The sequence below is a fragment of the Melitaea cinxia genome, chromosome 20, assembly GCF_905220565.1.
Source record: "Melitaea cinxia chromosome 20, ilMelCinx1.1, whole genome shotgun sequence".
Lineage (NCBI taxonomy): Eukaryota > Metazoa > Arthropoda > Insecta > Lepidoptera > Nymphalidae > Melitaea > Melitaea cinxia.
Window position 1 is genome coordinate 11,635,966 of NC_059413.1, and position 19,645 is coordinate 11,655,610.

Below are 19,645 nucleotides of genomic sequence, written 5' to 3' on the forward strand. Positions count from 1 at the left end.
TTATAAACAGACACTCGAGTTTTATTTATATGTATAGATTTAATAGTATTATTTTATCCCAGTGAAGTTAATGTGCATCCGGGGCTAGCAATGACAAGTCGTGTCTAGTTCGAATCATTTTCTGTATCTAATAAGCTGAATTGAATCAAATACTAAGCCTCAATTCGAGCGGCAATAGGAATGTGAGCTGATATTCGTCTGTTACACATTGAACAATGGCGGAACAATTTACAGACGAGCTACACTCGGTTGAGTAAACTAATTTACGTGCACTACGATATTGAAGCGATTATAATCTTATACACATCTCTCTCTGTTTTTAATTATCTTTACTGAGAAAGTTAATGATTATTAATAAATCATAATCTAAATTTATTCAATCATAAAGCGCTTTTTAAATGTCATGTAAAATTTATAGATATTTTAAGTAATATGTAAGAAATGGGTAATTAATTGTAAGTACGCCCGTTAATAATTACCGTAATCTGTTCATATCTTAAAATTGTATTTAATTATATATTTTTGATATACAAAAAAAATAAATTTGGACGTCAATTCTGCTGAAAAGATACGACAACTGAAGACTTTGAGACAAGGAAAAAAATAGATATTATAAATTATAAACACGTCATTTAATAAGTGATCACTCTGATATATTAACATAGAGAAAAATGAAAGAATACGCAATATTTCACAATATTACATACATATAAATACGTAAAAACTTCAAAAATACAAATAACTTCAGATACCTGCTTATCTCAACATATAATTAAATTACGTCACTTAAAATGTTAACTGAATCAATAGTTTCATACTGAGTAAAGCATTCCATGACTTTCGACAATCGCTTTAATAGTGGCGACATTAAAAAAAAAAACAAGTTAATTAGAAAAGAGACATTAAAAGTGTAATTATTATTGATATATTTTGTTACTCAAATGAGGAATATAAAAGACACCCTCATACCATCCTTCAAAACATTAGAAGGGAAGACAAACATTGTTGTGTCGTCAAGTAATTGATATAATTAATTGACCCTTGTCTGTCGTCATACCTTTAAGCTAGTCTAAGCTTTGGTAAACAGCGCTGTCGACATCTTAATGAACGTCAATTAGTACATTACCATACATGAAATACAAACCTTTATTGAAGCTTAAGTAATGATTGTTATTATAAAGTAACAAAGTATAATTGCGGTGTTTAACAATATCATGCACAAAATGTGGAGCAGCCCCACTGTAAAAAACGAGTCACAGAACAATAACACTGCTCTTAAGAAGTCTCTGTTCTTGTAGATGATACGGTAATCACAGTCCTGGGGATATGCTTTTTATATGCTTGATGAACTTCTGGTACCATAAGCCCCAATAGGCCATAGTGTTTTCTAATCATTGTTTTGCCATGGCACGGTAATTTTCACACTGCCTCTTCGTGATCCACTTAATACTTTTAAGTCCAAGCTGGTTCCATTAACATAATACACATTTATTATTAGTAAAAATCATTGTTGTTGTTTGTTGGGAATGTTGCGACCCGGTATTTTTTTTAAGGGCCCGGTACCGGGTCGCGACCCGGTGAATAGGAAACGCTGGGCTAAGGTAACCGCTTTCCATCTGAGAGTCCGTACGTTTGTTTGCCACCATAGGAGTATAAAAAAATCATCAAACAAATCCACGCTAGAGCACTTGTTAAGTTTAATTATTATTGGTCTACCATCTTGTGTACAGACGCGCTTCGAAGCGGGATGTCTAACGTCGGACGAGCATTTAATTAAAGTTGAGCAATCCATCAAAATCAAGGAACACTCAAACATAACTCCCTATTTTCTTTAGTTTTATTGTGAACTAAACTTAACTCCTAGATTATTACACAATAAATTAAGATAATTCCAAAGTTGGTTAATATTTATGGTATTTTTATGTTAAAATTATGTTGAGACAGTCAATAGTCCAGTAATGTCAATAATGATCCGGTAAATGAATTTCTTACGGAGTTTACTCCTTATAAAATGATATAAACTAAAGAATGAAAAAAAAGCAAGTGTGCTCTAGACCACAGGACTGAAGTAAAGCTTCTTTAATTACCTCTACAGTAACATACGAAACGTAACTCTCTCTTTTTCAATCTTCACTAACTTATATCTCCCTCTCAACGTCCGTTCGCCTCACCCGGTCACACTTTTCGTAACTCTCTCGTCACGCATTCACCAGCTTACATCCCAAGTTAAGCATATGTAAAGGAGTTATATTTCAAAAAGTTTGTGTGGTGAAAACTAAGGTCCGTTGAGTGTGAAAATTGTTTACTAAATTCTAACGATAGTTTTGACCAAACAATACCTACGTCCATTACTTTGAACGTGATGTTTCATAGCTTTTATCTAAATAAACAGTCAATCAAACCTTTATTTCAAAATGAATATGTATTTTTTGAGATCAGCGTGATCAAAATTCAAGCGCTCGGATTGTTATGGAAAAAAATATATTTTATTTAATTAAAATACGAATTGACACAAATTTCTTATTCCCCTCGTCACTTTATTTGCTACAATAATAATCATTAGTTTCATATCAACTGTTCCATGTAAATACTTAAAACAACCAATTAAAAATTTAATAAAAAGGTTTCCGTGTGTATCGAAATGTGGGGATTATACAGGCTGAATGCAAATATACAATAAAAATATCTCATTTTTCTTTCATTGCTTGACATTTTAATTTGCAGTTGTGAGGCGACCAATAACACTTAAAATATTTAATATGTTTATAATGTCTCAAATACTATGTAACAGCTAGTATTTTTCCTAAATGGAAGTAACACGTTTTTTTAGGTGAATTTTATGTAATCTAATATATAAAATTCTCGTGTCGCGGTTTTTGTAGTTAAACTCCTCCGAAACGACTTGACCGATTCTCATGAAATTTTGTGTGCATATTGGGTAGGTCTGAGAATCGAACATCTATTTTTTATCCCCCTAAATGTTAAGGGTAGTCCACCCCTAATTTTCTTAATTTTTAAATAAATTATTCATTTTTTATTTTATTATGATTTGGCGTTGAAAAATAGATACAACCCTAAATTTTCACCTTCTATCACTAACACCTATAATTATTTTAAATAGCGTTTAGCGGCAAGACAACGTTTGCCGAGTCAGCTAGTTAACATATATATGTATGTATGTTAAATATGTACACAAAGCTCAACGATAAATACAACCCTCACTGCACGCACTCGTTTTTCTCTGCGGCGGCCGTGGGCGCCATTTTGCTTCATCATAATAAAAGCGCGTCTGAACCGCTGTCGTATGGCACGTTAGAAAATGGAGATTTTTTCCTTTTCGTTTTGTAGCTGTCGTGTTGCTATTTTGAATGTAACTTTGGGCTGAAAATCTTCGTTTAAAATGCAAATTTTAGAAGTCGAACTAGAAACATATCAGTAAATAGGTAAATATGCATACGAAAATCAAGTTCAAAGTAGTAAACATACATACATGCTAAAATACTTATGATTTTTTAAATTATACTACTGGAATCAGAAACTGCTACTTGATTTTAAGATACTTGCTTAAAATCATATACACAAAAGAAAATTCAAAAACTATTCAAGTTAACTATATATTAATACGTGAAGCAAAAACTTTGTACCCCTTTTTACGAAAATTGGACGAACGGAGGAAAATGAAATTTCACACACACATAGTTTATATAGAGAAGGAGTGCAGAATGCTAATATTTTTCTAAAATTATGCATAAAAAATACATTAAATCAATGAAAAAAAAAAAAAAAAAACATTACACACACTACCATGTATTTGACACAAACACGCTTATATACTGATTTGTTTATTATAGAAGTATAGCCTTTGACAACAGAATCTTAATAATGTTCAAACTTATAATTTAAATTAATTATGGTCGAATCTCGACTACTGGGCGATCACTAGTAGTGATATTATTGATTGTAAGTAATGAAACCTATTTTTAATTTAAATTTATACAAGATTTTTGTATTCTAAATTTTTTACTTTTTAATAAAGATTTTAAACGTTTTATGATACAAATATATTTGAAATAAAGATAATAAATATATATAACACCTCTGAGCGTCAGCTTGGCGCCGTCTTTACCTGAATTTCGTACTACGTTTTTTCTTTTCATTGTTTTTGCTTTTTATCAAAATATTTTATATTAAATAAAATATCAAATAACACAAACGTGTGAAGAAATTTTATCTCGTAATTTAGCGGTTGTTTATATCTTCTTTTTCCTCTATTAATAAGAAGAACGTAATGAACAACAACTCTGTTCATTTTATAAATGTATACTTCAATTTCTATATATGTATTTCTATATTCGAAACCCATTTATAAAATTCTCGTGTCACAATGTTATTTACCATACTCTTCCGAAACGGCTAGAACAATTTTCATGAAATTTTGTGTGCATATCGGGTAGGTCTGAGAATCGGTCAACATCTATTTTTCATACCCTTAAGTCTTAAAGAGGGGGGGGGGGGGGGGGGGGTGGGGATTAAGGGGATTAATAATATATGTTATATGGCAAAACAACGTTTGCGGGGTCAGCAGTAAACCCATATTATTTTACTGAAGGTCTTAATTAATCAAGCTAATGTAATATTATGAATTTTTAAATCTTTAAAAAGGCTAAACAAATTAAAAAAAAAAAAAAAAACGAGTCTGCTTAAATTGCTATAGTTACCTAGTTCATAAGTTTCATGTTATTTATTTTTATTTCACACCATTTTTGAATTTTTAGAATTTTAGAATTTTTGAATTTTATGATTTTTGATTTTTGATTTTACTTTTATTTTATTTATTTTTTTACTAATTGATTTTTTAATTTAATTTTGTTTTGTTTTTTATTCCAAATGTTGTTTTGTTGTACTAACCTAATATGGACTTAAAATTCAGTCTGAAATAAAGTATTATTATTATTATTATTTTAGACCACACGACTGAAGTAAAACTTACGAACCGTAACTCTCTCTTGCTATCTTCATTAACTTATATCTCCCTCTCAACTTCCTTTCGCCTCGCCCGATCACACTTTTCGTAACGTTCTCGTCACGCATACATCAGCTTACTCGCCACTCAAGCGGGCGTAAAGAAGTTTTACTTCAATGATATATTTTACTTACTGTAATATTTTCTTGAATATATTTTGAAAGTTACAAAGGTTCTGATGTAATGTACTGTGCGTAACACACACACATATAGTAGAGAAGTTCTGTTTTAGTGTGCTGTGCGTAACATACACACATATAGTAGAGAAGTCAACATAAAGACATATCAAACAGCGCGTATCTCCTACTTTCCTTTTATATCAAATAAGTCCAAGTACATAGAGAACAGTATATAAAACTGCCGCAGTAAAATACATCCTTAAAATATCAATTCCTATACAAAAAAGTCTCTAAAAATATTTATCACCGCATAAAATTATAAACAAGTCTAAGAAAGAGGACGTCTTTCAACAGGTTTACTCGCCATAAAACACCTTAAATAACCCAACACAACGTAAGAACGTCATAAACCCCGCTGTAATGGGTCCCCTTTGACTAATAGCCTCTTAAAGTCTGCCACACGTTGTAGACCCTATAATATAAGAATGTCTTTTGTTCTGTTCATTTTTACTTATTTTCTTCGAAGAAATAGTAATCTATCTCAGAATATTAATAAAAATAAATCGTCAAGTGTGTTGCTGGCATATACCGGAGAATGGTTGGACTAATCGGCTAATTCTTTTTAATTTTTAATTTTTCTGTTACATTTGAGAATTGGGAAGGTTTCAAAAAACGAACGATTATTTGAATTTCACGCGTTTGACAGTTCGTGAAACAGAACAATGTCTGTAACCTTACATATCTATCTATTTTTTTATACTATTAGGTCAGCTATCAAGCTTACGGCCCACCTGATGGAAAGCGCTTACCGTAACTTATGATGCCTGCAGCATCGGAAGCATCGTAAGTGCGTTGCCGACTTTACTCCAAGCCTCCCCAGGAGCTCTGATCATCTAACTCACCACAAGAACACAACGCTGGTTAAAAGCAGTATTATTTAGCTGTAAGCTTCTGTAAGGTACTCTGCTCTAGATTTTGTGTAGGAAATTTCTTGCTGTGCCCTACCTTTTGAAGTTAACTTTTTCTTTTATATCTATACAAATAAATAAAATTGGATTGTCTGTTTGTTATATAAAAATAACCGCTTTTTACTAAATGCACATGGATGTATACACGGTACATATACTAAAATAGCTTTTTTATTTTTTTTTCTGTGTGTCTGTCTGTTTGTTCCGGCTAATCTCTAAAACGGCTGAACCGATTTTGACGGGAATTTCACCGGCTGATAGCTGATGTAGTTAGGGAGTATATTTATTAGTAGATTTATTTATTTTATAACTCTGCGAACTGAACAATAACTTTTTTGTTAAATTTCAAGCGGAAGAAGTCGCGGGCACAGCTAGTTATATATATAATAATATATAGGTTTAAAAAATTTATTCTGAAAAAGAAAATTTACTTCTATGAGAACAACATAATAAATGTAATGATACAAATATTCGCTTTATAAGTAGGTACTTATTTAACGAAAGTGTATAATATATATAACTATAAAAGTGGGTATTCTGTAAAATATATTTTGATAGTTGAGATTTAAATCAATTAACTGAGCTTACATTTTTTATATAGGCTGGTAATTTGTACTCCATCGAAAGTAATATTTTTTTTTGCAAATTTGGTTCTTATTTTTGGGAGAACTAGTAAGCTTGGTCTACGAGTGCTACGTTTAATGTTTTGTTTTATAAATATCAAATTAGAATGCATGGATTTATAATAATTTTTCTTCCAAAAATACAAGAATTATACACATAAAGTTGTTGTAAGTTTCTAATATTTGTTTTTTTTTTTTTATAAAGTGTAGTTGTTGGTGTCCAAGGCGGATATCGAAAAAGTATTTTAATTATTTTATTTTGTTTTCTTTGAAGTTCTTGTAGTTTTGTTTTGCCAGTTTGCCATTACTCACATAATGACACGCAGTCCGCACTCGATTCAATATTTTTTTAATCGTGTATAAGTTTTGCCATAAAATTTGTGTAGGTATGTAATAAACAATTGAATTTATATTAATATACAAATAACTCAAATGAAATATTAAATGCGTTTCGAGGTAAACTTTTCAAGTATTTTCGCAGCGTCGTATTTATTCATAAAGTTTTTTGGGGGAAAAATATATTCACCTGACTTTGTAATGAAATACTGTATAATTTTTTCGTTCGTATTCAGAATATTTTTAAGCAATATTAGGAATGAGCGAAGTTATACCGTGGTACCTAGTATGGTCAGAAAGTAAAAAATGTGTAACCGTATAAAGTTTAAAAATGGATCAAAAATTTAATAATTCCATCCTAACATTTTACCAAATCTAAATTAAAAATTATTAAAGCTTTATTTAATTCGGTCTAGTCTTACGACAGTGTACTTGAAAATAGCTTAGTTTCATTGATCAGCTGGAACCAGTTAGTTTGTGTAGATGTATGAGAAACCTCTGATCAGATAAAAAGCCGACCGATGGCGGGATAACCATCCAACTTTGAAATACACAGATCGAAGACGGGCAGCAGCGTCTTTGATGCGACAAAGCCAGCCCGTGCGACAAACACGCCTGCCCAGCGTGGTGACTATGGGCAAAACACATGAGTTCACGCCATTTTTGACACGAACTTATGGAGATCTATGTCCAGTAGTGGAGTGCGATAGGCTGAAGTGATTGTTTGTTTGAACTCTACTCTACTAACCTCAAGAACCACTGGTCCGATTTAAAAAAATCTTTCAGTGCTAAATTGCCCATTTATCGAGGAAGGCATTTTTTTTTTCAAATTAATGCGTGTGAAACCGCAGGGCACAGCTAGTGTGGGATAAAAATAAAATCTAATTTTGTTTTTGATAAATTATCCGGTTAATCCGTTTCATCGTACAAAACTCTGTCACGATTTTTACTCAATAAGCAGATAAATTAAAGTCAAAAGTAAAATATATTAAATCAAATTGGTCTCCACTTATTTAATTATATAGGTTAACAATTTTAATATTAAAGGTTATGGATTTGTTTTTATATGTATTATACTTATTAACTACAGTAACTGAATTCTCAGAATTGTAATTCAAGCAAAGGCATGTTATGTATACAGAATTTTGTAAAGGAATTTATAAAGCGAAGAAGCAAATTAATGTAAAAATTTAATAACTACGTAGTGGAGAGTTGAAAATGCCTTTTTATTTACCTTTACTATTAAAATTATTACAATAATATCTTGTGGACGTTTTGACTAATCTAAAATTCAAATTATATATCTAAATATTCTGTTATTAGTTTCGAGTAAAAGTGCAAATGCCCTATTCTGTCTTGCTGTGGGTACACTCATGAGGAAAGGATTATTAGAACTCCGGAATAACACAGATTAAAAAAAAACACTTAGAATTAGGTAGCCTTTTTGCTGACGTAAACTTACTTGACGTAGGCCTTTAGACATCATAGTACGAAACACAGAACAAACGCACTAACCATAACTACCAATTTGATGAGAATAAAAATTGTGTCACGGATGAAACCGCGAAAGATGATTCAACAAAATGATTGAAATAATATTGGCTTTCTCTCAGAGGGTCGCGGTCGAATGAGAGGTTTAGAACCTTGCTCATAACAAATGTTTGCATAGGCTATATAGGTTGTTGTGGTCTGGATGCTTGTGTTGCGTTTCACTACCCGACAGAAAATTCCAGAAGGGTTTTTTAAATTTGTTTTATTATAGAAGAGCTAAAAGATTCTCAAAGAATTTTGTCTTGCTCATCATTACAGCCTATACAGTCCACTGCTGGACATAGGCCTCCGCAAGTTTACGCCAAAAATAACGTAAACTCATATGTTGTGTGTTGTCTTGCTCAAATTAAAAAAAAAAAAAAAAAAAAACGAAATTAAGAGTGCTATACAAGTTATAATAGATAAGATGATAGTGGATAAAGCACGTTTCTTAGTCAAAGATCGCAGTTTCGAATCAGGTATAAATTTAACCATCGTCTTGTTCAACACTTTTCTACATCCCAATTAACTAGAAAAGAATAAATGGTCTGAGAATTTTGTTATTTCATAACTCTTATTGACATGACACATTGACACCCTGAACTCTTTGATTCATTTTTGTTTCATGCAGATATTATTTTTATAAAATGACGAGGGATATTCTATATATCATTCTTTAGCGTCGAGCGTGAGTTAAATTTTAAATAAAATTTGGAATTTCAATTTTCATCATCAAAATTTAAACAAAATCGACGTATTGTTTCAGAAGAATAAAATATATGAATGAAATACGCATATTTATGACTAGCCTTTGTGTTTTAAATTACTAGTAAATTGAGCCGACCTTACATAAAGGATAGTCAAAAATCTCTAATTAGGTATCCCAATGTCGATCATAAGCCTCTTTCTACTTTTAGTAGAAAGGTGGGAGCTTAATCCAATACGCTTCTTCACTAAGGCTTAGCAGACCTTTATATATTAGATTATTATTCTGCACTCCTTCTCTATATAAACTATATGTGTGTCCTGCTTCAGCCTGTAATATCCCACTAATGGGCATAGGCCTCTTTCCCCATGTAGAAGAGCTTAATCCACCACGCTGCTTCAATGCGGGTTGGCGGATATATACCTACTATGAGTAATGATCATTATCAGGTGTCTGTGATAACAACCGGGACCAATATCTTAACGTGCTCTCCGAGGCATATTGGGCAGACTCACAGCATATTTTTAAAAATTATATCTGAACGTATTTTAATGTTCCTTTATTTTCCTTGTTACAGTTTTAGATTGCGTGGTGTCAGGTTGGGGCGAGTGGTCAGACTGTGACACGTCCTGCGGGTCTGGCAGCATGGTGAGGAGCAGGCGTGTCATGCAGGCCCCAGCACATGGTGGTCGTCACTGCCCCTCACTTGTGCAACGTCGTGCGTGCCAAGCGCATCATGGGTGTCAACCGGACAGTGATGTGCCATTACGAGGTAGGATATGTACTGATAACTATGACTGCTTGTTAAAAAAAATCGCTATAGGTATACGCTAAGCCCAGAAGTCGAAAATTGCTCCGCTAACTTTTTTTGTTTGTAAAAGTTTATTAATATTTTACTGAATGTTCTTACGTAATGACAAATTAAAAAATTGTGCAAAATAATGAACCATTTCAGAAAACGAGCGATTATATTAACTTTTTGTCTGTTAGGTCAAATAAAAATCTTACATATAAAATTCTCGTGTCACAATGTTAGTTACAGTACTCCTCCGAAACGGCTGGACCGATTTTTATGAAATTTTGTGTACATATTGGGTAGATCTGAGAATCGGCCAACATCTATTTTTCATACTCCTAAGCTATAAGGATGAGGGGATCAAGGGGGGCTAATAATATGGTAAGACAACGTTTGCGGGGTCAGCTAGTAAAATATATAATTCTTTTTTCCTTATTTGTATTTTTATATATATCAAATACATTATCTCGAAAATTATTTATTAGGACTCCTTTTTTATATTCAAAATACAACTTAGTTGTGTTTCGCTGTTACTTACAAGGAGTAAACAATAACAAGATAAAAACAAACACTTTTATTATGCCTGTATACTTTTACAAAGGATGAATACGCAAAGGATTTCCAAACTTGCTCGCTAACTCGTACTAACATAGACAAGAATATTCAGTATCAGGAATACCTTCCCCGTATATTCCCTTAATTAAACTAGTTTCTCTTCAATTTTAACTGAAATAGAATTTAAGAAATAGTTTAGAGTCCTAAATTGAACACTGCTTTGATATACTAGTATGTGACTTGAAATTTGACGTAATTTTACTATTATTACTATACTATTAATAGAACTACTTTAATGTTTCTTAATAACACATTAATAGATGACTCTAAAATTTACCACTATTAAACTTGCGTTGAAATAGGTATATAACGTTGAACCGAATTGTTTTTCTTTATATACGACTAGTTTGGCAAACAAGCGTATGGCTCACTTGATAGTAAGCGATTACCGTAGTTTTTAGACGCCTGCAACACTACAAGCATCACAACTACTTTCCTAGTCGTCCTGCTCCAGATTTTGAGCAGTCAACACTAAAATGTTGGCAATCAATTTATTACAACTATAAATTACATAGATTTGCATTTATCAGTGTCGTAGCGAGTTTAACTCGCGCCCGGGGCACAATACTTTTTAGCGCCCCATTCGAAAACCATATAATATGTGTGTGTACCAATTTTTTGTTTTGCGAACCATTTGGCGCCCCTTTGTGAGAAGCGGCCGGAGTATGATGCCCCCCTCATCCCACACTACGCCACTGGCATTTATTATATTAGGGAAGATTAGACAAATGCGTGCTTACACTGATAAATAGCAATAATTGTTTCTTTAAGAGTGATTACTCGTCTGTTCCTGACAGGGGTCCTCTCGAATACAATGCAATTAGAGTCTGTAACGGGTTTCTTGTTTGTTACCAATGGTAAACGTAAATGAAGTACTTGAGACATATACAGTATTATTCGACTAGCCGTTGGCGCAGTTTGTAGTGATCCAGCTTTCTACCCCGGGGGTATTGGGTTCAATCCCCGCCCTGAATCTGGATGTAATATATAAATATAGATACGCATTATAGACATATATTTAACTCAAAAAAAAACGCGTGTGCTTTAGACCACACGACTGAAGTAAAAGCTACGAAACGTAACTTTCTCTTTCTATCTTCACGAACTTATATTTCTCTCTCAACTTCCGTTCGCATCGCCCGATCACACTTTTCCTAACGCTGTCGTCGCGTATTCACCAGATTACTCTCCAAATCAAACGTGCGTACAGAAGTTTTACTTCAAAAACATGTAGTTTCCCTGAGCGCTGTAATTTAGGAGTTTTCAAGCTTCGAGTGTACAGACATTTTTTCTCTAAAGGCCGACAACGGACTCGCAAATCCTCTTATGTTGCAGATGTCCATGGACGACGGTAGCCATTAAGCATCAGATGGCTTAGTTCGTTTGTTTGCGCCCATTGCTATATAAAAAACTTTAGGAACAGACGATCATGTGTGTATGTTATAGATATATATTATTATTTATTAGAACCATTAACTGCTACATATTTGTTCTATAAAAAAGTATTTAAAGTACCTGTTATGTTTCGAGAGATTGACGCTTAACTGCTACGATCTTATGCGTTGAAATGAGGTTTCATGTTTTAGAACACTATTCATACACGTTATCTAAAGTAAAGCTAAAATCATTTTATTTAGTAAAATAATAAAAGTTAAATTTTTTACGAATTCTATTAATTAAAAATTAATTTAAAAACAGTTTATTACTTCCTCATAAATCATCATAACAATTTGACTTAGAATTTACAAATTCACATTATATATATATATATATATTTTTTTTTTGTGAGATATTGGTGTCTGTGAGAGGCCGTGGCCGGTAGTACAGATCAAAATAAATATCAACGACAATAAAATAAAAATAAAAACCATTTACAAAAATTGTTTTTAGTTTTGCGTAGTATTTCAAACAATTCATAACTTGTTAACTTGTCAGACCAGGAAAATGAACGTAACATTTTATTAACGTTTGGATACGAAAATACGATTTCCATTTCTGACTTTTCCAGTGGATTTTCGTACTGGCTTACTTCCATCAACTACAACAAAACAATGTCAGTCATATCGGTAGAGCTGTACTCAAATGACGGTCTTTCAAATATTCAAAACAACTTTTTTAATCGATATTTTTAGAGCTTTGTGAGTTGATTCTGACTATGATGCTCTGTAATTTAAGACATTAGTGTATAATAAATTAAATGTACTAAAGAAAGAAACTGGCTGTAGGAATCATCTGCTTCCAATTGCAATCCCCACCAATCACAATATATGCCGAGCCTCATCAGAGTATGGATTAGCCAATACTTAACTTTTGAAATATCCAATATTACTAGAGCGATTCTTAAAATGTTGTATCTGTCATTACGAAAAAACAAATATATTTATATATTTCTTATATAATTTAAAATTCTCGTGTCACGATGTTAGTTAAAATACTCCCCCGAAAGGACTGGACCGATTTTTATGGAATTTTACGACATGCAGTCGGATAGGTCTGAGAATCGGCCAACATCTATAAAGTTATAAGGGGGGGGGATTAAGGGGGGTTAGTAACATATATGACAAAAAAATGTTTTCGGTGTCAGCTAATATATGTATATATAAATGCAAACTGAGCGTTGTTTATCTTTTATGATTAGGATAAAATATGTACAACTAAAATATAAAATTAAAAATCAATCTGTCAATTAATCTCAAAATTTTCACCTAGTAATAATAATGTTTATCTAACCATGTTAAATTTAGCTTTTTTTTTAAAATACTAGCTGACCCGGCGTATCGCCTAACACAAACTTTATCGTATGGTATTAAAGTTCAAATTGACTTTTAAGTATTATCACAAATCTTTTGTATGGGAGTATAGAAAAGTGGTGTTTTTAGACTTTTTCAGGAAATTTAAATTTTTTTTTTAGAATTTTTCTCTCCGTAAGAACCATCCTCGTACTTCAAGGAATATTTTAAAAAAAGAATTAGCGAAATCGGTCCAACCGTTCTCGAGTTTTGCGCTTAGCAACACATTCAGCGACTCATTTTTATATTATAGATATATGGTACTGGTAACAATTCCTTATATAAGTTACAGATAGGCAATAAATGTGAGAAGGTTAATGGAAGAAATAATTTCCTACATGACATTGATGAAGTCATCTGTGGTCATTTGGCACTATTAAAAGCCAATAACCTAAAGAAGAAGAAGAGAATAATTACTTACACGTGAATTTTAATATCTATTATGTTAACTAGATAGGTATGTAGGTACCTACATAGATATTACGTCCCTTCCCACACTATCAGTACTCGTTCTCTGCTCAATGTTTGCCTGGAATAAATAGCTGCATCTGCAATATGGCCGCCTGTTACAAATAATTAAATATTCAAAATGGCGTAAATAAATAAATATGAAAAAAATACAGATTTAATTTAATTAAAAATGAATAAAATTATCGTTATTATTTATTGATTTTTCTTATAGAGGAATCAGCCATGATTCTTCCCGGAAGTCTGTCAGTCAGCCGTCACTCCAATGAAACTATCGACATAAGAAAGAACCTGCGTCTACGCAACCCTGATGATCCAGAGTCTAATGCGCATAGAGAGTAAGTTTTTTTATTTATAGCACTTAAATTAACTCGAGAACTGCACTGTGAACGGAAGAGTATGAATGGGATGAGTTACGTAATCCGCCATATTGTAAGTACTTTATTTTTCTTTTAAGAAGAAAAAGGTTTAGAAAGTTCTAACTATTTGAAGCGGAAGGTCTTTCTTTAAATGTGGATTATACTAAGGTTTTTAGTAAAGAGTACATTTTTTTTCATTGTTCTTCTTTTTTTTTTTGTAAAAAGCAAATCAGTTGCTGTCATCAAGAAGCCATATGGCAGTTATATTACCAATGCTACCTTTATAACAGAGGTTGTTTCAGCTATCAGTAGATATCTAATAATACCGATAATAATGCCATTGCACGCTATGAAGTTTTTAATTTGTATTTTTCTTTTATTTATTTTTTATGTTACAAAATCGGGATACTGTAGATATGTGTGTGTGTGTGTGTGTAGACTGTTGTATGTGGATACTGTAGTATTCTAATTAAAAACAAGTTGTCAGCTGTAGTCTTATCAAATAATAATCACGTGTCAATCGCCACTTTATGTATTTATTTTCTAGATTGTTACATATAGAGATGATTATATTCGAAACAATAATTTTTAGCAAAGGATCCATCCCCTTTTATAATCATCCCATTTTATAATGAAACATCTTCTTCGGATTTTACCGCGGTTTATTAAGTTTTTTAAATGCCCGACGTTTCGGATACTTTACAGCAACCTTGGTTCTTTCGTTACCATGATTCCCGTGATAAAATCCGACAAAGTTATTTCATTATGAATTAAATTCGCCTAAACATTAGAAAACAATAGGACCCCCTTTCTTACTTATTCGAAATTCATCTTCACTCTAATCACATCTTACCTACTTACTGTCTACTTTATTTATTTAAAAAATGTTGCAATAGTATAAATTAAATAACAATTCAAAATAATACTTATCACACAATTGTTGCAGATACTGCGTGAAATTCGAAGTGATAAAAGTGTCCAAGGCTTGTCACACTGATTCTGACTACAAACCACTACGTGAAGGTACTTTAATTATCTTTTATAATTTTCTTATAACTAACTTCTAGTATGACAATGATTGTAACTAAAAGAATGATGTGTTTAGTAAGGCTTGTCATTTTATATATTACTAGCGACCCGCCTCAGCTTCGCACGGTTGCTAAAACAATCAGTGTTCCTCTACTATATTATGCATCTATTATACGTATAAACCTCCGTCTGAAAGCATTCTATTTATTAAAGAAAACCGTATCAAAATCCGTTGGGTTGTTTTAAAGATCTGAGCATACAGACAGCGGGAAACGACTTTGTTTTATACTATTTAATGATACACAGGTAAGATTTGTGTGGCCTTAGCGGCATTGACTTTCTATCAGAACGTGTGATTGGTTTTAGATCGACCTGGTTTGGATTAGATATCTTTAAAAGATTATCGTTCTTACTGATTATTTTCAGCTGGATCTGCAATACTTTATGAATTGGTGGTAGACTTTCTCAACAGAATCTAGATTCCGTGTCAATTGTAACTAAGTACTTACTGATCAAATACACACTACTAGATGTAAACACCGACATACTTTGTTAAGTAATCATTTAAAAGTTTTGAAATCCCACATAGTACTTTGAGATACTTTTAGACTAGTCATTAATTTATACAAATAAATAAAATTGGAGTGTCTGTTTGTAATATTAAAATAACCGCTTATTACTAAATTTATATGTATGTATACACGGTACATAAACCAAAGTAACATTTTTTATAATTTTTGTCCGACTGTCAGGATACCTATTCTCTGAAACGGCTGGCCCGATTTTGATGTAATAAGGAGTAACTAAGGCTACTTTTATTTTAGAAATTTATTTATTATACAACTCTGCGATCTGAACAATAGCTTTTTTGTCAAATTTCCCGCGAACAAAGTCGCGGGCATAGCTAGTAGTAACTATAATAATGATATGCCTGTTATTAATAATATAATTGATTTTATCAGGTGGTACAGTCTGTGTGATGTGCGAGACAGCGGCGTTGCGACGCGATTTGAACTGGCGGTGCGGCGGACACGGCGTGGCGGGTCATAATACAAGATTCTACGCATTATTAGCCCCACATTGTCACGGCAAATGGATCCGCACGAAGGAGAGCCCAGACAGGAAGGGCGACTGCTGCGCTAATCCTGATTTTATTTTCGTGTAAATAATTGTAACTAATAGTGATTATACGTAAAAAAATTATATTGTAATATCCCATTAAAATGAAACTATTCTGTCTAGTTTAGTTAATTTAATTTTAAGTTTTTTTTTTTTTTTTTTAAATAAGAATTCGTTTTATAAAACGCACAAATTGTTTTCAGAAGAGATGTAATAGTAGCTTGAATGTAATGTGCCATAACTTTCAATATACATAAATAATCGCACAACTAAGAGTTGTAAAATAAATATAAAAAATAATATATAATAATTGTTTATGATTGTATCGAAAGTAATATTCCGAATTGAGACACTTATTTAGGTATTTCATTTTTACGTACCAACACACACAGCAGGAATTTCCTGCTCAAAATATAGAGCAGCCCGACTGGAGTAGTACCTCGACCTTACAGAAGACCACAGCAAAATAATACTGTTTTCAAGTAGTATTGTGTTCCTGTTGGTGAGTAAGGTGACCAGAACTTCTGGGGGGAGAGGAGATTGGTTTTTTTTATTTTATAAAGTTATGTCCACAGGCTTATAATGCCCATGCTTTTGTCATTCCGATTTTTATTTTTGTTAGTGATCATTTCCCTATATATTCCCTATCGTATCCCTAATGCAGACGTGAGTCCAATGACCAAAATTATGCTAACTTAATTGATATCTTACATGGGATTGGGGATTAGGTCGGAAACGCGCTTGCGATGCTTGCTTGATGTGTTGCAGGCGTCTATAAGCTTCGGTAATCTCTTGCCACCAGGTGAGCCGTACACTTGTTTGGCAACCTAGTGATATAAAAAAAAAAAAAAACAAATAAGTTCACGATATAAATATACTTGAAACTAGACCACACTCGTATTTTTTATTGTTCCATTTCAAAGAGCGCAGTTTGATATTTTATAGCCTACAGTCTTTTTGTAATAAAAAAAATACTCTCAAAGTCAGTGATCGATCATACAAACAAATTCGTACAAAGCTCGCTCCACCATTGGTTAACCATTTCTACCATTTTTTTGCTCTTCAAACATTGTCAGTCTTTGACTATCGTCAATCTAGGGCTTTCGGCATAAAATTTAAAGGTGTATTTACTCCACAATTTAACTGAGTACGAAATAGTACAATTTCTGACAGCGATTGGTATATAATACAAAACGTATTTGGTAACGTAACTACCTTCTAATTCCCGTTGGAATTTTCCTAATTTAATTATCATTAAATGTTGGACGAGCTTTTTACCCTTCTAAAAAAAATCGTTTATAACTCAATATGCCACAAAGTTACTCTATGACTATATTTTCAAAATCGACTGATAACTGAAAAAATAATAAATTAATACTAAAAAACAGAACACTAAAAATAGCTGTTTCTGACTTAATTAAAAACACAGGTACGACCGACTCATTTTATCGGAGCTGAGCCAACCAATTAACTAAAAGTATTCTGAGCAGAGATAAAATACGTAGATATTAATCAAAGGGATTCTAAAAAGGGTTCGCTTAACGTATTGAAAGCATTCATTCGATATTACTTAATATAGAAAGCGTTATATCAAACAATCTACTTAATTATAATACATAATAATGGATCGGCGAAACGTATACACGCGCATATACGCGGATAATTCTTTTCTTGTTATGATCGTTATTATCAGCATGGATTTATATAAAAGAAAATTAAAAAAAATCGATATATTCAGGAGAAAAAAAAACCGAGTGTAATTTAGACCACACGATTGAAGAAAAACTTTTAGCTCCATTTGCTTGCACGTGTCTCTCTTGCCTTTACAGTAATATACGAAACGTAATTCTCTCTCTTTCTATCTTTACTACTATAAAAAAATAATAATATCATATCAAAAATCGACCGTCTCAGCGGGGATCGAACCTGGATCTCCGACTTACCGTGTCGGTGCTTTAGCCAATTAAGCTATGGAACGATGTACACGTTAGATCGAAATTTTTGATATGATGATTTTATATTCGGTCTAAGCAATCTATAGTGAGTCCTTTACAGCACTCGTAACTATTCAAAGTTTCACATTACAATGAATTCTTTGACAGGAGACGACACCGTGCTATTTTTAATTCGTACGATTTATTTTTGTGTTACCCACACATTAGGAAATTCTAAACAATTTTTTAATATCATATCAAAAACTTTTGTTTACCTCGCCCGATCACACTTTTCGTAACGCTCTCATCACGCAGCATGCGTAAAGTAGTTTTACTTCAAAAATATTAGATTAAGAAGCTCGCAAGAAAAGCTTGTTACTTACGTCTATGAATTTTCCACAATTATCATTACAGTTAGCCATCCGATGATAACGCACGAGGCGTTTGTGATGTTCAAATTTACGTCAATTAATATTTAATTAATTAATTAGTCCACCAAACAGACTTAATGCAATTAACCACAAAGCTTGTTACTGTAATCTGATAGCTTGCTATTGAACTGCATTCTCGAGGTAAGACAAATATAAACAAAATATAAAAATTAAATAATCAAGGCTCCAAATCTTTTAGGAGTACTTTAGTTCATTTGGTTTCACAGGGAATAAATAAAAGAGACAGATTTTTGAAAACATTAAATGTTAAAATATTACTAATTAGGAAAAGCAATATTATTAAAACAATTACAACAAAAAAATTAATTCGCAATCTTTTTGAGTATTTGCTTTAAGAAAAAATGATGAAAGGGAACAAATTATAAACCATTTTTTAAGCTGCAATATTAGTAATTAAAAAAATGCAAATGTTCACAATATTATGAAATATTCACTCAAACAAAAAAAAAAATGAACTCGTTTTGATCATCGTTATTCAATATTAATGAGATGTTAAATCGCTACGCACGGAATCTAATTTTATAATACAATTTATAAGTAAAAATTATTTTACATTCGACAATTCATTAATCAATTGATCGTACAATTTGGGTTTTAATATTGCCAAAATAGTAAAGAAGATTTAATAGATGTCACGTGAGATTTAGAATACTCTAGAAAAAATTGATTAGGTAATATTCAAAGAAGAATACGTTTAAATAAAGTGTCAACGATTATAAATTACTTCAAAATAACATAAAATCGATAATACTCTATCGCGCTAGTAATATCTGCCGTAT

At 32.2% G+C, this 19,645-nt stretch overlaps 1 protein-coding gene across 1 annotated transcript in view; it reads left to right on the plus strand.

Moving 5' to 3' along the window:
- The window catches only part of LOC123663488 (somatomedin-B and thrombospondin type-1 domain-containing protein), a 42,038-nt gene extending 25,248 nt beyond the window's left edge, over positions 1-16,790 (plus strand). The window contains exons 2-5 of the mRNA XM_045598163.1: positions 9,883-10,077; positions 14,188-14,311; positions 15,279-15,355; positions 16,324-16,790. Coding sequence (XP_045454119.1) covers positions 9,883-10,077; positions 14,188-14,311; positions 15,279-15,355; positions 16,324-16,526 — 599 coding nt within the window. The 3' untranslated portion in view covers positions 16,527-16,790. The remainder of the gene's footprint in view (positions 1-9,882; positions 10,078-14,187; positions 14,312-15,278; positions 15,356-16,323) is intronic.
- The last annotated feature ends 2,855 nt before the right edge of the window (positions 16,791-19,645 follow it).